Source organism: Caenorhabditis briggsae, assembly GCF_000004555.2.
Source record: "Caenorhabditis briggsae complete genome, chrV, whole genome shotgun sequence".
Lineage (NCBI taxonomy): Eukaryota > Metazoa > Nematoda > Chromadorea > Rhabditida > Rhabditidae > Caenorhabditis > Caenorhabditis briggsae.
The window spans coordinates 6,543,462-6,563,047 of record NC_013488.2 but is presented as its reverse complement, the minus strand read 5'-3'; the positions used below and the strand labels follow the sequence as shown (position 1 = coordinate 6,563,047).

Below are 19,586 nucleotides of genomic sequence, written 5' to 3'. Positions count from 1 at the left end.
ATACCGAAATTGAGATAATTTCAAGGATGCTGCTGTGTTCCGAAAACTCATAATCATCAAGCGAGCTCCGTGGTGTTTTGAAAACATATAAGACCTTATTTAGTATATAGACGTATATTTTTGGTCTCTTCGGGATTTTTAGACAGACACTGATGTAATTGTTATTTTTATAAATACTTATTGTTTTGAAAACTAATGAATCCGAAGAACCCGATATTTAACCATAAACCCGATGTAATCTCTCAAGCACATTTTTCAACAATTTGTTTCCTAGAGAATTTGGGTAACTCGTATTAGAAAATGGACCGAATAGTTGCAATTGTTTCCGGTTATTCAGCTCCCATGACTGCATTTGAACATCTCGGTAGTGTCTGAAATTTTGAAGTTTGAAAATGAAAAGGGACCGGATAAACCTGATGTAACCAATAGAAGGGTCCAGAAACACTTCTCGAAATCCTGGGTAGAATTGGACGACTTCATGTACTAGCATTCGAATGACCTGAACAATGTCCTTTAATTCGTATCAGTTTCATTGGATTTTTTGAAGATGTTCGTAGTCTTGGACCTCACAAAAAAATGACCCATACAGAAGATAGACAAAGCTAACTCATAGAATTTGAATGGACAAACTAGAGATTTTGGGCCCTTCAGCCCATACCTTTTCATTGTGCACAATATCCTTTGCCCAGCAGCTCTGTTGTTGTTCCTGACAAACGGGATGCCCTTTCAAAGCGGCACTCGTCGTTTCATGCCATGCACGCGTGGGCAATTTTTCAATTATTTGGAGGTCGTTTTCGAATTTCGATGGAATATGCTCTCGTTTCATGATCCAGCGTTGAGGGAAGGCTATAGAACCGATATCTTTATCGGTGATGGTCCTAAAAATTGCTTGAAATGATTTCATGAATCTGTGTGGCACTGTACCTCATAAACCCGTCGATTGTAACTCTGTCATCCGTCATTATCAATCTCTCATCTAGATCCGCAAATATGGACCATTCGGAATAAGTGCGACTTCTCAATAGACAATCCTTAATTTGAAAGATATTTGATATTTCCCAAAATGATACTTACAGCGACACCCATCAACTGCTGCGCTATCACATCTTTTACGGTGCCCGGTATCTCTATGATTTCCATTTCTCCACTATCCACATAGCTTCTAACTATTCTCCGATCATATTCACTAATTTCTCGAATATAAAAGAAGAATTTGAGGACTCCTTGTAGCTTGTAGTGTTCCACAAGCTCCAAAATATGCAGCCATTTTGGCTCAGCGCCGTACGTTGGAGCAAGGCAGAAGGATACATGGTGTTGGTATTTTTTGAATTTACGAAGAATGAGATTCACCGAGTTGTCTGCACCCAGTAGTTCTGTTTTATTCGAAGTGATTCCCAATTTTTCCGCATTTTTCCTTCTGCTACAGTAAACCACAAAAGATGGATACACTTTGGACTCAACAGGTTCAGCCACCTCTCGATCATTATTGTCAAGGTACCGACAGAATACAGTAGTTCTGAAAACTTTAGATATTGATCTATTTGAAAACATTCGTTGAACTCACCCAACTTTTTTCGGTGTCGCTATTACTGCTGAGAAATGATCCTTATATGCGAAAGCAGATAGAATTTGCATTTTTTGGTTGTGACTTGTCTGATAAATCGGATCTTTAAAAAGCAGAACATTAGTTGCACAGTACCACTCTGCTCATCAAGTCATCCGTCTGAGCAATCAATTTTCGGTAGTATGACATTGCGGATTCGCCTCCAATCACTTCATCATCTCCAGATCTCTCAATTTTGTGGTCAGATGGTGGTCCTAGTGGTGGTTGCAAAGCAGGCGGAATGGGGTCATCAAAAGTAATGTTCAAAAATCGGAATGATTTTTGTTTAGTGTCATCCGAAACCCGTTCTGGAGAGTTTTGCAAGAATGGGATTTGAATAAGCGCTGAAAAAAAGGCTTTCTAGAAAAGTTCTAATTTATTTCTTACCCATGCCATAGTCATACTGATCCTGAATATTACATAAACTTTTTGTAAAGACTAGAAAAAAGAATAATAGGGAGACAAGTGCAAGAAATATGACCACGTTTCTGCTAAGCATAAGTAAATAGCTGAAAAAAACGAATTTACAGAATTGAAAAGCCTCCTAGTTTCAATAAAACCAAAATGTATCTCTCCCTCTGCTTTACACTAGTACTTTACAAGAGAACCAATAAAATTCACCGTTTATGCAAAACCAATAACCCTTTGTCAAAACCTGGTCCTCCTTTTGTCCGCCCTCCTAGGAACCATGAGACTCTGCATTAGCTCAAAATAACCAAACGAAGAAAGATAAATCATCCTAGACATGTTTCTATGTTTTTTAATGCTGAACTTTGTTCGGATGGATGAGATTTTTGATGTAGATTTACGTTTCTTGAGGTTTAGAACAGGAGGAAGAGAGGAGGAGCATGAAACATCGTCGTGTAAATAGGTTGTAAACAAAACAAACATCTTTGGAAAAGGAACAAATAAAATTTCATGTGGTGCTGAATCAGTCAGATACAGTACCGGTCAATATATGTAGAAAAAAATATATGTAAAATATACGTAGATATATGTAGAAAAACGTATTGTTCAGTTGACTTTTGGCCACTTTGGCTATTTTCAGGAGTCTGGAGCTCCTGGAGCTGGGCTGTCAAGTTTTCGATCATTGTGAATATTTTGGAGGTTGTAAAACAGACCTAGATGGAAAACTATGAATTCTCAGAATTTTTGAAAATTCAATTTTTTCAGCTAATTGCCGATTTCTGAAAGACTATCAATCTAAGTCTGTTTCACAATATCCAAAGTTTTCAAAGTGATCGGAGCCTTGACAGCCACTCTCCAGACTGATGAAGATGGTCAAAATGGTCAAAATCATCTAAAAAAATAAGTTTTTGTTCATCTTATTTACCGGATATCGCACGAATCTTGACAAAAATTGAGTAATTTAAAAATTCAAAAAAAAAATTCTAGACTTGAAAACGGAACGCTAGAAGGCTTCAAGTGCACTCATGACTAACTATCACATCATTTGAAAATGAAAGGGTCTTCTTCCGGTTTTTAAAGAGTTTTAAATTCTGGATTAATCTTTTGACCCGTTCCTCCAAAATTACTTTTCTACTAATCCGAATCTGGGAAAAAAACCAACTGCGGAACTAACAATCCATGTATAAACAACTTAACGCCAACGACTATTTCGAAAGAAGAAAAAATTTTGAATTGTAAATTTTGAATTGTAAATTTTGAATTGTAGAGTTTTGAATTTTTCTGGACTCCCCTCTTGGATATGATTTAAACCAATTAGAAAAAAAAACAAATTCATTATTATTAGTAGGTTTTGAGCATAATTTTTTTGGCAAATTGAATTTTTGTAAAAACTATTAACAAGCAATATAACTGGAGAATCCGGATTGTCGACCAATGGACTTTGTTCGAGAGTTGTACTCGAAAACTTGGTTTGAGGTGAATGCGGTGATGACACTTCCGGCAGCTGTAAAAAGTGTATATTGGGACATATACTTGAAAACCTCTATTAGAAAGGCAGACCCTTTTATGCCTTCAAGCTCACTTCGGAGGCCGTTCTACAGGATGAGAGGGCCTTTTTGTTTCACCATACTTTTCTCAAAAAGTCTCTTATTTTCCAAGATACATTCTATATTTACTTATTTAACACCCAAAGAAAATTTTTTCGAAAACAAAGTTTTTTGAAATTTTTTCAAAGATAATTTCATTTTTTGTAAGATTTTACGTTGATCGTTTTTTCAGTTGACAACTTTTTTCTAGCTCATTTTGTTTTTGAGATAAAACCGGTTTTCGTAAACACCGTGAGCCAGCGCATAGACATACAGACACTCTAACTGTCTGCGTCTCTCACTACTGACTGTTTGTATTTTTTTGGTATTTTTGTCAACCTATGTAAAATGCCACGCTGATCATTTTTGCAGTTGACAACTTTTCGCTAGCTTTTTTTTTCAAGATAGACCCATTTTTGAAAAGGGGGCCACCTAACACAGGTTTAACGGTACTTACGAGACTCGACTCCTTTGACACCACGTGGCAAGTTTGGGAAATAAGAGGATATTCTGTTTTTCAAAGTGACCTGATTCCAGAACTCATCGTAGACCGCGAATTCGTCACCACTCTGAAAAAATCTATAGAATTTGAAATTTGTGTATAAGCGACTTACGCTCATCAAAATTTGATGTCCATTAATCCAACGAAGAGCTCCAGACACTGAAAAACCAAGATCGGAGGGAAGCGTTTTGGGGAAGCCACTATCCATTTGGAAAATTTGGCGAATATTTGAGAAATAGTAGCTGTACACCTGAAAATGCGAAGATTATTGTATTACAAAATTTAAAGACGCCTCTCACTCTGTTACTACTGAAAAGCAACATAGATCCAGAGATCGGATTCCACAACGCTGCATTCACTGGAGTTGGTGCAGATGGGAACAAATCGTGAATTGCAGAAACTTTGGTCACTTTGGTCCCACTGATTGTGTATACTTGAGATCCAGAGAACGCATATGAGAATGATGAGCTTGGTGTGTAAGCGTCAATGGAAGATGGACATCTGCCTCCACTGCTTGAACCTCCACGTCCTCCAGAAGACCCGGATCCCCAATCATCTCCGGAGAATGGTGACTGGGTTGTTGGCCACAGAGTTGTCCTTCTCGTAGTTGTACGGGTTCTAACGTCATCATCATCGTCTCCGAAGAATCTGCCAAACCAACTTCTTGTAGTCGTTGTTGGTCGTTGAGTAGTTCTCGTTCCTCCACTGCTTCCTCCAAAATCAGATCCACCTGAAGATCTTCCACTTCCAGCTCCATAGATCGCTTGGATGGCTGAAATATCATCAGACTTCAAGTTCGGATACACATAATTTCCATTCGAATCGGTTGTTTTTTGGTAAAACGGAGCCATAATTGCATTCTCATCCCTGGAGTGCTCCAATCCCAATGTGTGTCCACCTCGTGAATAGCTACGGCCAGCAGGTCCGTTGCTTGATTGCTATGAATTTTTCTAGCATCTTTGTACGTCCAGTTCTCATCGTCGTCGAAGTGGAACATTCCAGATTCTGGCATGGTGGCGTGCGCAAGGACTCCGCCTTCGCCGTCGAATGGCCAAGGATCGTTGTGGTTACGAACGCCAAATCGGATTTTAATATCAGAAGTGCTGCCGGCAGGAACTTCGGAAAACTCGAGAGGAGTCACTTTGGACCAGAGACCATAGGCTTCGGCAATAGCGCGTCTAGAAAAATCGAAATGAAGATATTCAGATGATTAAAATGACTCACCTAACATCTTCCTTTGGTAAATCAGAAGACCAACTTTCAATTGAATATGTCAGACGGTTTTTGGGCCATTTAAATTGGCTAGCTGCAAAAAAATTATTGTTGCTGACAGGAAGGAAAAATATACTTACATCCAGAAGTCAATGCCAATGGTGCATCTGTGACTCCGCATCTCGATAATGTCATTTTCGCTTTAGTCGCTGCATCCAAAATTCCAGTTTTAGCTAGACCAGCAAACTCTTGGAACTTTCGAATCGCTGTTTTGAATACTTGCTCAGCACTCTGAATGTCTCCAGCCATTCCATTTCTGGATTGAAGTGAGTTTGATGGCGGGACATATCCGAAAGTTTGAAGGTAACTCTGAAGAAGAGAGATGATGTCAATGGGAAAGGAAAAGGAAGTGTTGGTGATGTTGTGTCGGCTTGTTATCTTTTGGAAATGATCTATGATTTGAAGAGATTTGATAGTGGTGAATCAAATTTGTGTTTCGATCACTGCTAGAGGTGTTGGTTCGAAGAATACCGTAAATGCTCTAATAGACGCTTACCCTATATGCACTTTGAGCTCAATTATCTCGGCTCCTGTAGGAGATATCAAAAATTTGTCAACTGGCAAAATATTTTTCGTAAAATTGCCAACATATTGTCAAATGACATATTTTGAATATATTCTATAGAAAATGAGATAATTGAGCTGAAAGTCGCAAGTGGTGGATGTCCTTCCGTTACGGTAATTCCCAAGTTATTGGACGAAACCTTCCAGAATGATTTTGATATATTTTTGAATCTGAACTTCAAAAAACCCACTCTAGCTTTCTCATCTGACACTGAAGATTTTCTTTGGTTTGAAGCCGAACTTGAGCTGGAACTAGAAGGTGATGAACTTCCACCTGAAACAAAGCAAATACTCAAAACTTGCACAATTCAAAAAAACTCACCACCTGTGAACCTGGACACTAAAGAGCTAAAAAATCCAGCATAGCAAGTTGCAACTAAACAAATAACTAGCAGAAACAGTATCCGCATATTGTTTTCAGAATACAGAAGGCAGAAAAATAACAAAAAAATAGGAGAAGTGATTAGGAAGTGAAAAGTTTTGTTTCTCTTATTTTTGACAGGTAGTGGTCAATTAAGAGAGAGAGAGAAGAGAATTAGAGAAATTCGGTTGATTTTGATTTTGGTTCTGTTTCTTCAACCCCGACGTCTTTTTCTATTTTCTTCTCACCCCCAAAAAAAGATTGATAGGTTAGAATAGGGGGTTTTTGTCAATAGACAGACACACACACAGACACGTAAGAAGAATTGATAAACATTTTTATATTTTATGTGTGACATATGGGATTCGGGCAATTCAAACGGAAGTTGTAAATGTGTGAAAATAGAAACAGGTGTTAGTCATCGAGTACAGGAATACGGTTGTAAGAAAATATTTTTTTTTGGATAAGATCAAATTTGGATCAAACCGATAGTGGTGATTGGTGTCAATTTTTTTCCGGAAACGAAATAATTAGGGTCAAACGGGACAATCCTTTCATGGGGTTCACAGATTTGAAAATTACAAATTCAAGTATTATTTAAACGTGATGAAAAAATAATATTTTCGAATTCAAGAAATCAACGTTTCAAAAAAAAAGTTTTCAATTATAAAACCAAAAAAGCTACGTGCATTTTTATAGTAACCCAATGACCCTTGATGGCCCATTGACCTGAGGAGAAGGCTATAAAGGAAGAGAAAAGTGAAGAGAAGAATCAGTTCTCGTCTTCTCGGGGCTCCAGATAAGGGACCCGAGAAGGAGCTCCGGCTGGAGCTTGGGCCAAAGGCCTGGGCCAAGGGCCTGGGCCAAGGGCCTGGGCCAAGGGCCTGGGCCAAGAGCCTGGGCCAAGGGCCTGGGCCAAGGGCCTGGGCCAAAGGCCTGGGCCAAAGGCCTGGGCCAAAGGCCTGGGCCAAAGGCCTGGGCCAAAGGCCTGGGCCAAAGGCCTGGGCCAAAGGCCTGGGCCAAAGGCCTGGGCCAATGGCCTTGGACAAAGGCCTGGGCCAAAGACAGGGGCCAAAGGCCTGGGCCAAAGGCCTGGGCCAAAGGCCTGGGCCAAAGGCCTGGGCCAAAAGCCTGGGCCAAAGGCCTGGGCCAAAAGCCTGGGCCAAAGGCCTGGGCCAAAAGCCTGGGCCAAAGGCCTGGGCCAAAGGCCTGGGCCAAAGGCCTGGACCAACGGGCTGGGCCAACGGGCTGGGCCAAAGGCCTGGACCAAAGGCCTGGACCAATTGACCTTATCATTCTTGTTTGAAACTAGATTTAAATAAATGATAAATTGTTTTCTAAGCGTTCTTTGTATTTTTAAAGGAGATGTCAAAAAAATGTTCAACTGATGAAATTTATCTCGTACTATGGTGAGCCCTTTTCTCGTGCGGATTAGTACCAACTACTACTTATATTGACTTTTTTGGAGCTTTTTTTAGATGAGGTGGCTGCAGCCAAGACAACAAAAAACAGTAATTGGGAACGCTCATTTTATTCAAAAAAACACAATCAATTGGAAGAATGGATCTTATTTCTTCATGTCGAATTTCTCGAACATCTCATCAATGGTGTAGCAGTATCCATTGTAGCAGACGGATTGGTAGTCGCACTGTTTGCTCGATTGGAAGCGTCTTCCAGCCTCGGCGATTGGAGCAGCGATGGCAAGAAGGACGAGAAGGAGAAGGCCAAGAATATTCATAGTTGGTTGAGAGAAGATTGGAAAAGTCGAAATTTCCGATGATTTTTGGGAAACTTCGAACGGTTTATATAAGTTTCTGGAAGGGGGAGAGAAGACTGAAAACAAATAAAAATTACCATAATGCATTGCAATGTGGGAGTTTCTTTTGTTTTTTTCATGGGTTTCTTGATAAACTGTATTATGGTGATCAGAAACCGTTTATGATGGAGAGAGAATCAATGTATCGAAGCTCCCCAAATTGAGACTAGGAAGAGACTTATCTGGATCTTTGGAATGTTCTGTGGATGTCTTCGGCACCTTTGAGCTCAATTATCTCGGTTCCTTTGAGAGATATTAAAAACCTGTCAACTAATAAAACACTGATGATATTTTGATAAACAATTTATCAGTTGAAAGTTTTTGATTTCTTTTGAAGGAGCCGAGATAATTGAGCTCAAAGTGCACATATACATCGGTGGTCTTCTTTTAGAGCAATTACTGTGTGTCTTGTAGTTTTAAAGTTTTTTCTTTCTTTTTTTTCATATGATTTGTACTTTCAGCCTCAATTAAATTTATCGCACGAGGGCTAGAAATGAGAAAATTTCTCAAAAAGATCCCAAGATCACAATCTAGGAAAATAAATACTTTATCGAAAATACAAGAAAAAATGAATAGATGAATTCAATTAGGCCAGCGACTTCATCTCCGGAACATCTGAAACTGTGGCCTTGACCTTGAAAGCTTTCCGAATCTGAGTGTGAATTTCCAGGCACCGAATCGTGCATGGAAGGAGGAAGATGTCAGTGACCACAATACTAGACATCATCTAAAATGTTTCAGTGAATTCCAGAAGCTTAAATCCGCTAACTTACAGCTTCATCACTAGCTCCGTAATAAGTGAACGTGACGATGTTGATCATGATTGCCTGGAATGTCTTGTAATTATTTCAGAAAAATGTCTTGAGTAATTACCAGTTTGACAGCAGCGAGGATCTGAACTTGAGTGATAATCTTTTTCTCGGAAGTCTTCAGTTTGCTCCATGATACCTTCTCGGGCAAGTACTTGACAAAAACAGCCACCCCAAGAAGTGGTAAGGCTGCTCCATGGAAGGCCTGAACCATTGCCGTCTAAGAATGTTGTAAAAGTCGCTCACCATATAATATGGAAGCAGTTGAACAGCGTGATAATGGAGTATGAGCGTTGGCAATGATGGATAACCGAGATGCATGAAGAGGAAAGAAAAGACGGAAGCCTCCTTGAGAAGTACGATACAAGAGACGATTTGGAAAACGGTGAGTATACGTTGCCTAACAGCCTTTTTGTTGCGTTTTCCAGGAGCTATCTGGATTAATATTGCGATCACAACCATGCTGGTTGTAAGCACAGATGAGAAATATTCCGTCAGAATAAATGTGAAACTAGCGAACACTTGGAAAGTGAGAGTCAGAATGTAGTCGTCCTGGTAAGTAGAGAGCTTGTAGAGACAGTACATTGCTTGGAACAAATTCAGAAACATCTCGGTGAGAAGGTAAATCCTTGTCATGAGAGAACGTCTTGCGAACGAGCGATGCTAAAACTTCAAAATTTAGAAACCTGGCGCAGAAGATACAAACCAACCTTTGCTTTCCGAAACTGAGGTACAAGCGACAGCCCCTCGTGGATTAGGAATACAGTGCTGAATAGCAACAGGCCGCAGAGGATCCATTCATTGAAGAAGTCAACGTCCCCATCTCTAGGTGGTTCCGGGACCCTGGCGATGAACGAAACGTTCGCACACATTTTGAAGCTAACAGAAGCCAAAATGAAGAATGAAATGAAGACGAAGGAGATGGCAAGGAGCGGAGCGGTAACCTAGGTAACTCTTTCTCGGACACTTCTCAATTTCAAACACTCTCTCGAGAAGGCAGAATTTTTCTTTATAATTTGGTCGTGAAAACAAGGAGAAGAATAAAGCATAGGAGGAGCACACTAGCATAAGGCAGAACTCTAGTATCGTTGGTGAAAGCTGGTACCACGAGCGATCTCATTTGATGCTCGTTTCCAACGAAATGAAGATGTCTCTATACTTTATGTACTATTTAATCAAGGATGTTTTTCGGGAAATCACAAGAATTTCAAAACCGAATGGCACTACATCAGAAAAGTACTTCTTGGAATGGGATAAAACCGCCTGGTGAAGGGTGTGGATTCTGATGGACAGGATATACTTGAAATAGAAAAGGAAAACCCTAAAGTGGAAATTCCAGGTCCGAAACTTCGAGGAACCAAAAACTATTGTCACTGGGCGGAATTTGAGCATATCATTTTCATCCAGAAAAGTCAAATCCCAACCTTACAAGGTAATTTTATCCAGATGTACCAAACCTCCATTAATCGGAAAATCCAAAAAATGACATTATTGGTCTTGAACTTTGAAGGACCGAACATTAATGTAACTAAACGAAATTTGATAAGGTTTTTTGCTAATATGATTAAGCAAATATATTTCATCCTGTAAATTATTATCTAATTTTTTTTAAATCTTAAATTTTTGAGGGACCAAAAATTATTAGTCCTGAACGAAATTAGACGAGGTTTTTTGTTACTATCACCGAACAGCCCATTTTCAGCCATAAAAAACATTTCCTTCAGAACCATTTAATTCATTATTTTCAAGCCTACATTTATAGAAAATTCCTAGAATTGACATTTTTGATTTTCAACACCGAGGGACCGAATACTGTATTGTTCCTGGATGATAAAGCCGGCATTGAAATCCAGATCTTATTAGATGTGGTTTTCCTAGATAGATTCGTGAATCGTTTAATTGTCGCTGACTAATTAAACTAATTAGATTTAGAACGAGTTCCCTGGATTTCAGATAACGAGCAATTTCCCCAAAGCTCCACGTGGTAGAACCTGTCTCTAGCTTGCTCACTTCCCTCTCTCTTTCTGCAACAATTTTTAGTGACAAGTGCACCTCCCTACTCGCTGTTGTCTTTTGATGACAGTCATTGCGACCACACACGTGGGGTCTCCGTCCCTCTCTTTCACTTTCTTTCTGTCTGTTTGTTGGTCGAGAGATACACACATTTTAGACACCCCGCGAGGAGGGACAAGGAATCGACAGACCACGCCCCCAAAGGGCGAAGGTCGCTTTCTGAGAGACTCGCGAAAGAGTGCATAGGTGGAAGAGACTGAGAGAATCCGTTGGAGGAAAAAGAAGGAATAGTAGTCTAGTTGATCGGATGAAATTAGAGAAGAGCGTGTCGCTAGAAGTTCAGATGAGAACTTGGGAAAAAAGTGTAAAAGAAGATAGATAAGAGGAAGTGCAGGTTCGAAAGGTCAACTTGGAAATAGTAATGGGGTACTGTAGGTTCTGTAAATATACATAAAATTACCAGTCTTTTTATAAGGTCCATCCAGAGCAGATACTACAGCTCGATGCATATTCGAAGTGACTCATGTATTCTGGATGGTTTTTTTTTCAACTGCAAAAATAAAGCGTTTTTTAGAAAAACCGAGTTTTAAGCATTGATATTTTATCTGAAAAAGAGCTTAACTAGTCGGGCCATTCTGGAATTTCAAAAGAAATCCCGATATTCTTTTTGTGGAAATCTATAACTGAAAAACATGTTTTTGTGATTCTTATTGACCAGTATCGTATTCCTGTACCCCAGTACTCCTGTGCTACGCAGCAACTACACGCGGCTTAATTCTGCCGGATAAATTCTGAAGTTGTCAACCCTAAAAACTATATACTAATTTTGTATTCTATAGTCCGTTTCAGGACAGTCTGAACAAATTACTGTCAACTAGTAAACTGTTTTTCTTTGGAAGATTTGAACAGAAATGGCAGAATCCCAAAATGCGACCTTCGACCCTTTGTCACCTTAGGCATTCATCTCACCATCTGCTCATTTTCCCTTTGAAATAGTGCACCCCCACCCCAACCTTCTTCTTCTGTGTTCATCTTCCCCTCTCCTCAAGCCTGTTTTCCGATCGCCCTTTGGACTCTGGGGGCGGAGTCTCCTTCTAACATCTTCCTAAGACACTCTTATGTCATAAATACGTCATCTCCAGATCTCTTCGATTCTTCTCACCGATTCAAGGATCATGTTTATTGTTGACAATACATATTTTTGATTTCCAACCAACAAGACTGCTGAAAATTGGTCAAAATAGGAAAAATTTAAAAATAACACCAATCAGCAAAGCGGTCGGCGGGGCAAAGGTGGACACTTTGGGCAGCGACCTTTCGACTTTTGCATAGAATTCAAAAGTGAATCAAACGAAATTTATCAGTAGACATTTTATGTGGAAAGTGAAAATTTGTTTGTTGTAAATCACAAGAGACAGTAAAAATGTGTTGATTGGTCAGGAATCTTGTTGCTTACCTTTTTGGGAAGCACGTGGTGGTTAAGAAAAGCACAATGACGTCGATATGGGTTATGGTATCTTGTAGAAATAGTGGAGCAAAAAGGAATGCACAAGTTTATTCGAAAAGAGTCGGCTCCTATCATTTTAGTTCCCAAGGCTGTTGGAAACATGGCAGCCTTACGGTTCTTCTCGGATGGATAAGATTCGGCGGCCTAGAAGTTTCTGATTAGCTAATTTTTACAGCTTTCTAACTATCCGAACAAACGGACGGTCCACGGCAATCTACCTACAGAGCTAGCCGCGACCGTCTGCGGCCCTGTTACCGACATCCTTGTTGCCAACCAACCAGTGCCTTCTTCCTAAGTTTGCTTTGACGTTACATAATTCTATTCCAGGAAGAGGCATCGGAAAGTTATCAACAACAAATATGTGTGGAATATTGTGAATAATGACATTTTTTAGTTGACAACTTTTTAATATGTCTTATGAGAACCGAGATAATCAACGGTAAAGCAACCTAAGCTACTCCGGTTTATCCCGCCGTTTCGGTTATCTTGGTTCCTAATTAAGATCCTAAAAGTCGACACATATTACGGAGGGTACAAAAATTTTTGGAGTCATTTGGGTACAGAGCAATTTAGGGGTAAAAAATGCTTGGAAATTTTGTACCCCTAAATCACTTTGTACCCCCTTGTGCCCCCGAATAGTTGTACCCTCCGAATTATATGCCTTAAAGGTATGTTTCGAATCTAAGAGTTTTTTTACGAATTCGAAAGTTGCCTGCATTTTCTGAGCAATCTCCAGCAACCCTTGCAGGCAGTCTTTTGCCGATTCCATACAATATTTGAACCCCCCCCCCCCCTTTCGGTTTAATCAAAATTTTTCAAACTTTCAAAAACCAAAAATCTGCTTCAAACTTTTTAGTATATAAATATGCCAGCTGATTCCTGGAGGACCTAGAAAAAGAGCCGTCCCAAAAAAACCACTCTTGTTTTTTCAGCTATTTTTCATGTCTCCTTTTTCAGGAAGCTAAAACTGCGCCGAGACATTTTTTCAGCCGTTTTTTTCATGTCTCTTGCTGGAATCTTTGTTTTCCCCAAGAAACAACAACAACTCTTCCCCACTATAATTTTCGAAAGCCGGCCCTCTTTTTTCTCTGCGTCTCTCTATCTCCCCATGCTCTCTAGATCTTCCTCTACGTCTCTATCCCCTCGGGAGAGGACTCTGGCATGTCTAACAAGTGGACTTCGACCCCGAGGGGGCGTGGTCTGGGTTCCGATCGCACTAATACGACTGAGGGTGGAAGAAGGCGAGGAGAAGAATTCTCACTTGAAGTCCCGTATGGGGATGTGGGACAGTTTTTTAGGTTGACCTACTTTTCCCTCCTATTTTTGTTGGTTTTCCTGTATGGATTACTGTAGAAGACATTACCCTAGAAAAATACTATGTTTTTCTGCATTTTACTGAAAGTCCATCTGAAGGAAATAATTAAGTACTCCTTTAGTGATTGTATATCTTTTGGACAAAATTTTTAAAGATTCAATAAAAAATGTAATATTTCCTTTTTTATTCCAGCAACTGTATCAGAAGCCGGCCTTATACGTACACTTCGGGGTCAATTATCTCGGTTCCTATGAAAGATATAGGAATTCTGTCAACTGATAAAGTATTTCTGATATTATGATAAAAATTTGCTAGTTGAGTACTTTTTGATATCTCGCACAGGGAGCGAGATAAATTTGCTCAAAATTGACAGTCATATGGCCCCTCTATTACAGGTTTTACGGTATTTTGTAAACTTCCCTCCCCGAGTAAAGATTGACTTATTTAATGCTTGTTTAGTTCATTTTTGTTTGTCGGTAGTGAATACCGTACAACCCAAAATAAGAGGTCCACTAAACTATATTCAAGTGCAACTGATAAAAATTGTGTGTCCGGTCTTATCATCTTTATCATTTTTGCCATGCGTGCCATGAAAGTGAAACTGATCTTTTTAATCTAATCAGTGGAAGCAAAAAAAGTTGCCAAAATTGAGATTTTTCAGATGGCAAAAACTACACGTCCAGTGCCACTGGACAGACTAATCCGTCAGAATGCGAGATACTATGCTAAACAATTGGAATACGCACTTTTCCCAGTGCTCACTAAAGAGATTTTGTTCTTCTTGACACTGTGGACGGTACTGGATGCTTTGGAATTGAACTTCATGAATCTGACACCAAAGATGATTGAGAATTTCGCATTTGCAGTAATTGGGTAAGTGGACATACAGACACACAGATAGATAATGCATTGGTTGAATTTTAAGATCTTAAAGATATCGTGTATAGGTTTTAAGCTTGGAAATTACACATTCTCAATATAAATTAACAAAAATTTTCAATTTCCAGAAAATCGCTCCTCGCCCAAACCTTCCTTTCTCTTCTCCTCGGCACCATCACTGCACTTGCCATAACTACAGTAATTCGTTGCTCATTGACTCTGATGCTCTACTACAACGGCTGGTTATTCGAGGAAATTGGCAAGGAGCCAAGCTTGGCTACAAAAATTTTCATGGTCACCCTCGGATTCATTTCGAAGAGAGCCACGTTCTTCGCCTATCAAGGGATCCTTCCATGGCTGCTGCCACCAAAAGTTGAGGATACAGTTGCCAAATATTTGGTGACTATGAAACCGATTCTGTCGGAGAAGGAGTACGAGGAGATGGCTGAACAAGCGGAAGAATTCAAGAGTACTGTAGCTTCAGGACTTCAGAATAAGCTTTGGATGAAATGGGCAGTCTCGAAGAATTATGTAAGTTTATATGGGCCAGAAAAACAATGTTAAACTTTAAAGATTATTTTGAAAATATCAGAAAACACTAAACAAAAATAGAGAACTAAATTTTTTCCATGTTCCCAATTTGTGAGTTTGGAAAATCCTTGATTTCCAGCTCTCCGATTGGTGGAAGGAAGTTGTCTACATGCGTTATCGTGACTCTCTTATCCGTACCAACGTCGGATGCGCTGACGTCATCTACCAAAAGACCACTTCTAACCAAGCCGCCCGTGCTGCCTATGTCACTCTCAACCGTCAGCATTTCTGTAATGACATCTTCAAATCAGAAAAAATGAAGCCAGTGTCTCTAGGAGGAATTCCATTGTGCGCTCAACAATACGCTGAGTACTACCGTACTCTTCGGATTCCAAGCGAGACCAGCGACAAAATGATTAGACTCCCGGATGCTAAGCACATTGCTGTTTACCACAAAGGATGCTGGTACAAAATCGACATCTTCCATGGCAAACGAATGATCAAGGCTTCGGAATTGGAGAAGAGTTTCCAGATGATTCTCGATTCAAAGGATCACAAATCTCAATCTGGAGAAAAGTACTTGTCAGCGATGACTATTGGACCGAGAGATCTATGGGCAAGGATCAGAAACGAGAAATTCTTCAAGGGCGGAGTCAATCAGGAATCGTTGACTTTTATTGAGAACTCGTTGGAAATTGTGTTTTTGGATGAGGAGGAGAGATTCTTCGATGAGAATGATTCGAAGAAATATGGAAGAGAGTACGCTAGAGCGCTTCATGGTGATGGATACATGTTGTGGTGTGATAAGCCAAGCGTCTACATTTTCAGTAAAAATGGAAGGGTGAGTGGGATTACTGTGTCTGTAGCTTCATTCATCTAGGAGATGTTTTTATACATCCATTTAGCCAAGTTATGCCACGCGGAAGCTGAACATGAACTCTAATAGAAGCTCAGGCAAACTTTTAACTTTGAGCCAATTTATCTCGGTACCTATTAGGGATATCAAAAATTTGTCAACTAGTAAAATATTGGTGATACTATGACAAACAATTTATCAGAAGAAAAATTTTTGATATCTCTTACAGGTACTAAGATAATTGAGTTTAAAGTACGCGTTTAAGAGCAAATAGGATAAGAGTTTAGCTCACTTTTACGCGGCACATCTCTTGGGTATCTATAAGAAAATATGCCAATTCTAACTACCTAACTATTCCTAAATCATCCCAAAAAATGATTTCCTTGTTTTTCAGTTCTCTTCGAACGCCGAGCACTCACCATGCGATGCAATGATCTATGTCCAAGTCCGTGAATACATCAAGTACCACGAAGAATTTGAACACCCCTATGGACCAGATGGACACTGTGTTGGATCCATTGAACACGTGCCACATCCCGAAAGACTTTGCTGGGATATGGATCAGGAGACATTGGACGCCATCGACGAGGCCTACAAGACATCGAAACACGTGGCAGAAGACTTTAGCAATGCGAACGTGGTGTTCACAGAATACGGAAAGGATTTCATGAAGAAGGCTCGTGTGTCTCCAGATGCCTATATTCAGATGGCTCTACAAATGGCATATTTTAAGGATCAAGGGAAATTCGAACAGACTTATGAGCCAGCTGTCATGCGGTTATTCAAGGAGGGAAGGACTGAAACAGTAAGATCATGTTCGATTTGGTCTTGTGACTTTGTGAGGACAATGTTGAAAAAGGATGTAGACTCGAAGAAGAAATTGGAGAAGTTGAAGGAAGCATGTGATCATCATCAGGATTATTATAGAACTGCTATGGCTGGAAAGTGAGTTTTTAAAACAGAGTCTTTTTCAAATTCGCAAATTTTGAATTTTTCAGAGGAGTCGACCGTCACCTCTTCGCTCTTTACGTCGTCGCGCGCTACTTGGAAATCAAAGTTCCATTCCTTGACAACGTCTTCAAGCGAAACTGGTCACTGTCCACTAGCCAAACCCCACAACATCAGATGGTCGAGTATGCAAAAGCGCTGAATAAAGAGCCCTCACTATTCTGGCCTGCTGGAGGATTCGCTTGCCCTGATGGATCCAATTATGGTGTTTGCTACACTATCGGAACCACTGGCGACCGAATGAGCTTCCATGTGACAACGTGGAATTCGATGGAGAACACGGATGCCGATCGATTCTTGAAGCATATTCTGGAGAGTTTGAGAGAGATTCGAGAGGTTGTCGAGGAAGCGACGAGGGTGTAAAAATGAAACCGGATTAAGAATCAAAGAATGGGTTGTATTTCTTGTTATGTTTGTACAAATTGTATTTTTCTCAATTTTTGAAAAATAAACTGTAATCTTTGTATTCAAATCGACTCGTAATACATCAAAACAATGTTTTTTGTCTAACTTCGTGTGAATGCGCTCAAACGCGAATCACCGTAATACTACAGTAAAATTAGTGTTGGTCTCGACTAGAGTGCCGAGTCGACTCGAAAATCGATGATTTTTGTCGACTTTGAAAATCGACACAGTCGACATTCAACAATTCGAAAAGGCTATTTGTCGATGAAAATAGAACTTCTCGTTGTCGATTTTTTGTCGATTCTTGTCGATTTTGAGTCGATTCAAAATCGACAAAAATCGACTTTTGTCGGTTTTCACTTTCATCGAGTTTCGAAAAGTCGATTTTCTGTCGAATTTTTGAATGACGACTTTGATCGAGTCGACGAAATCGACACCGATTTTCGTCGATTTTTGTCGATTGTCAACAATCGACACAGCACACTAGTCTCGACGCGAAAGCTTCAAATTGAACTGCCGAGTTTAAGGTTTTGTGTTTTATCAGCACAATAAAAATTTTGCTCGCAGGTATCGAGCTGAATTACTTTTTTAAAAAATCATTTCTTGTTTTCGAAATCTTTTTGTCAATTTTTTATCAATTATTGGCGTTTTTGTGATGGTAAAATCAAATTTCTACTTCAAAGTCTGAATGCTAAACATTCCGAATTTTTCAAAATTGCAAAATTCAGAAATTCCAAAAATTACAAAATCGGAATTTTCCACATCCCGAAAAATTCCGAAATGGCCATTATGAACACCTCTAGTCTGAATTCCAACGAGAAAATACGAAAAAAAAATTATTTTTAAAAAAAGATCCGGAAGAAATCTTGAATTTAATTCAAATCAAATCATAAATACACCGAAAAATTGAAAGAAATTGTGATCTATAATTCATCCAAAACATCCGCTTGACGGTATTCTTGAAATTCCACGTTTTGATGCTCCTCGAAGAACACTGGTTCTGGCTGGAAGAGAAAAAAATTTTTGCATTTTTAGGCCTTCTTTTTTCAATTACCTCAAATTCCGGACCGGGTTCTTCTTCGATAGTTTCTGGTTCCGTTGCAGTGCTTACCAGGTCACTGAAAATTGAAAAATTTTCTCATTTTTCAGAGGTTTCACAGGGTTCGAACTGATGTGGTATGCTGTTGCGCTTTATTGAGAGAGTCGCGAAGTTTTGAGTCGTTAGAAATTTGAACTTCTCGCAATTGTTGTTAAACCTCAAAGTTAATTTTTCAAGGGCTTTAAACTTCACCACGTCATCTTCTCATTTGGAGCGCAACAGCATACTACATTAGCTCCAACCCTGTGGAAAATGAACGAAGGAAAGATGCAAAAAGAAACTTACACATCATGACGAATACATCTCGGAAGTTGAGCTCGTTGAGCTCGAAACTTGACTAATTGCACCTTTTCGATCATTTTCAGCCCCTCGTTCAGGCGTTCTCTTGAAAACGAAATTCCATCGGTATCTGTAGTTTTCGCGTTCATCATGCACTCCATGTACTCGCTTTCTTTTTCGAAATCCGTTATTTTCATGATCGGAAACCCATTTGGCGCCGGATCATGATAACACGTGGCATGATGTCTGCCTTCAGCCTCGGTATGAAATGCCAAATGCTTGCAGCCTGCGCATCGATACGGGCGGTACATAACATGATAGCGAAGGATGTGATATTCGTAGGAAGCCCATGTTAAAAATGCCAATGAGCAAAAGTCACAGACAGGTCTCGGAACGTCTTCTGGTAGCACTTCTCCATAGGCGTCTGGGTTGAATACAGAGTATGCGGATTCTGGAGATGATGGGTGGGGACGCTTTCTGCTTGCTGAAAAATTAATTGAAATTTTTTAAATTATGATTCTATGTTAAATATTCACTTTTGACTTCAGAATCCTGCTGAGATGTTGACTGAATCGATTCCTGAAAAAATAGTATTGTCTGGCTTCTTTCTATTTTCTTACTATTGGTATTAAATACTCTTCGTCTTCCACTTCTACATCCTGCTCTTCCGGAAGATGATCTTCCATTATTTTCTGACTGAAAAATTAACAAAAAATTTTTAAGAGAAGGGAGTGTGCGGAACAAGGAGACGCAGAGAGAATGTCGTATGATGT

At 39.6% G+C, this 19,586-nt stretch overlaps 6 protein-coding genes across 6 annotated transcripts; 1 reads left to right on the top strand and 5 right to left on the bottom strand.

The window, feature by feature from the left end:
- Nucleotides 1–217: 217 nt before the first annotated feature.
- CBG06460 lies at nucleotides 218–2,102 on the bottom strand (the record flags this gene model as incomplete). The annotated part of the gene is made up of 7 exons (XM_045237167.1): nucleotides 218–499; nucleotides 659–878; nucleotides 925–1,031; nucleotides 1,075–1,516; nucleotides 1,565–1,653; nucleotides 1,700–1,947; nucleotides 1,991–2,102. 7 exons carry the CDS (start codon nucleotides 2,100–2,102, stop codon nucleotides 218–220), a joined length of 1,500 nt encoding a protein of 499 aa, XP_045093218.1.
- A 1,303-nt stretch (nucleotides 2,103–3,405) lies between these two features.
- CBG06459 lies at nucleotides 3,406–6,345 on the bottom strand (the record flags this gene model as incomplete). The annotated part of the gene is made up of 9 exons (XM_045237166.1): nucleotides 3,406–3,515; nucleotides 4,055–4,166; nucleotides 4,212–4,349; nucleotides 4,399–4,974; nucleotides 4,998–5,277; nucleotides 5,324–5,405; nucleotides 5,452–5,680; nucleotides 6,025–6,209; nucleotides 6,258–6,345. 9 exons carry the CDS (start codon nucleotides 6,343–6,345, stop codon nucleotides 3,406–3,408), a joined length of 1,800 nt encoding a protein of 599 aa, XP_045093217.1.
- A 1,518-nt stretch (nucleotides 6,346–7,863) lies between these two features.
- On the bottom strand, nucleotides 7,864–8,034 carry CBG06457 (the record flags this gene model as incomplete). The annotated part of the gene is made up of 1 exon (XM_002647345.1): nucleotides 7,864–8,034. The coding sequence occupies one exon, from the start codon at nucleotides 8,032–8,034 to the stop codon at nucleotides 7,864–7,866; it is 171 nt and encodes a 56-aa protein (XP_002647391.1).
- Nucleotides 8,035–8,698: 664 nt separating this feature from the next.
- On the bottom strand, nucleotides 8,699–9,793 carry CBG27355 (the record flags this gene model as incomplete). Its single annotated transcript, XM_045237165.1, has 5 exons — nucleotides 8,699–8,839; nucleotides 8,886–8,939; nucleotides 8,986–9,126; nucleotides 9,168–9,584; nucleotides 9,632–9,793. 5 exons carry the CDS (start codon nucleotides 9,791–9,793, stop codon nucleotides 8,699–8,701), a joined length of 915 nt encoding a protein of 304 aa, XP_045098552.1.
- A 4,624-nt stretch (nucleotides 9,794–14,417) lies between these two features.
- On the top strand, nucleotides 14,418–17,393 carry CBG06455 (the record flags this gene model as incomplete). The annotated part of the gene is made up of 5 exons (XM_002647344.2): nucleotides 14,418–14,629; nucleotides 14,764–15,166; nucleotides 15,306–16,007; nucleotides 16,417–16,967; nucleotides 17,021–17,393. 5 exons carry the CDS (start codon nucleotides 14,418–14,420, stop codon nucleotides 17,391–17,393), a joined length of 2,241 nt encoding a protein of 746 aa, XP_002647390.2.
- A 965-nt stretch (nucleotides 17,394–18,358) lies between these two features.
- On the bottom strand, nucleotides 18,359–19,499 carry CBG06454 (the record flags this gene model as incomplete). Its single annotated transcript, XM_002647343.1, has 5 exons — nucleotides 18,359–18,439; nucleotides 18,490–18,553; nucleotides 18,820–19,297; nucleotides 19,350–19,392; nucleotides 19,434–19,499. 5 exons carry the CDS (start codon nucleotides 19,497–19,499, stop codon nucleotides 18,359–18,361), a joined length of 732 nt encoding a protein of 243 aa, XP_002647389.1.
- Between the last annotated feature and the right edge of the window lie 87 nt (nucleotides 19,500–19,586).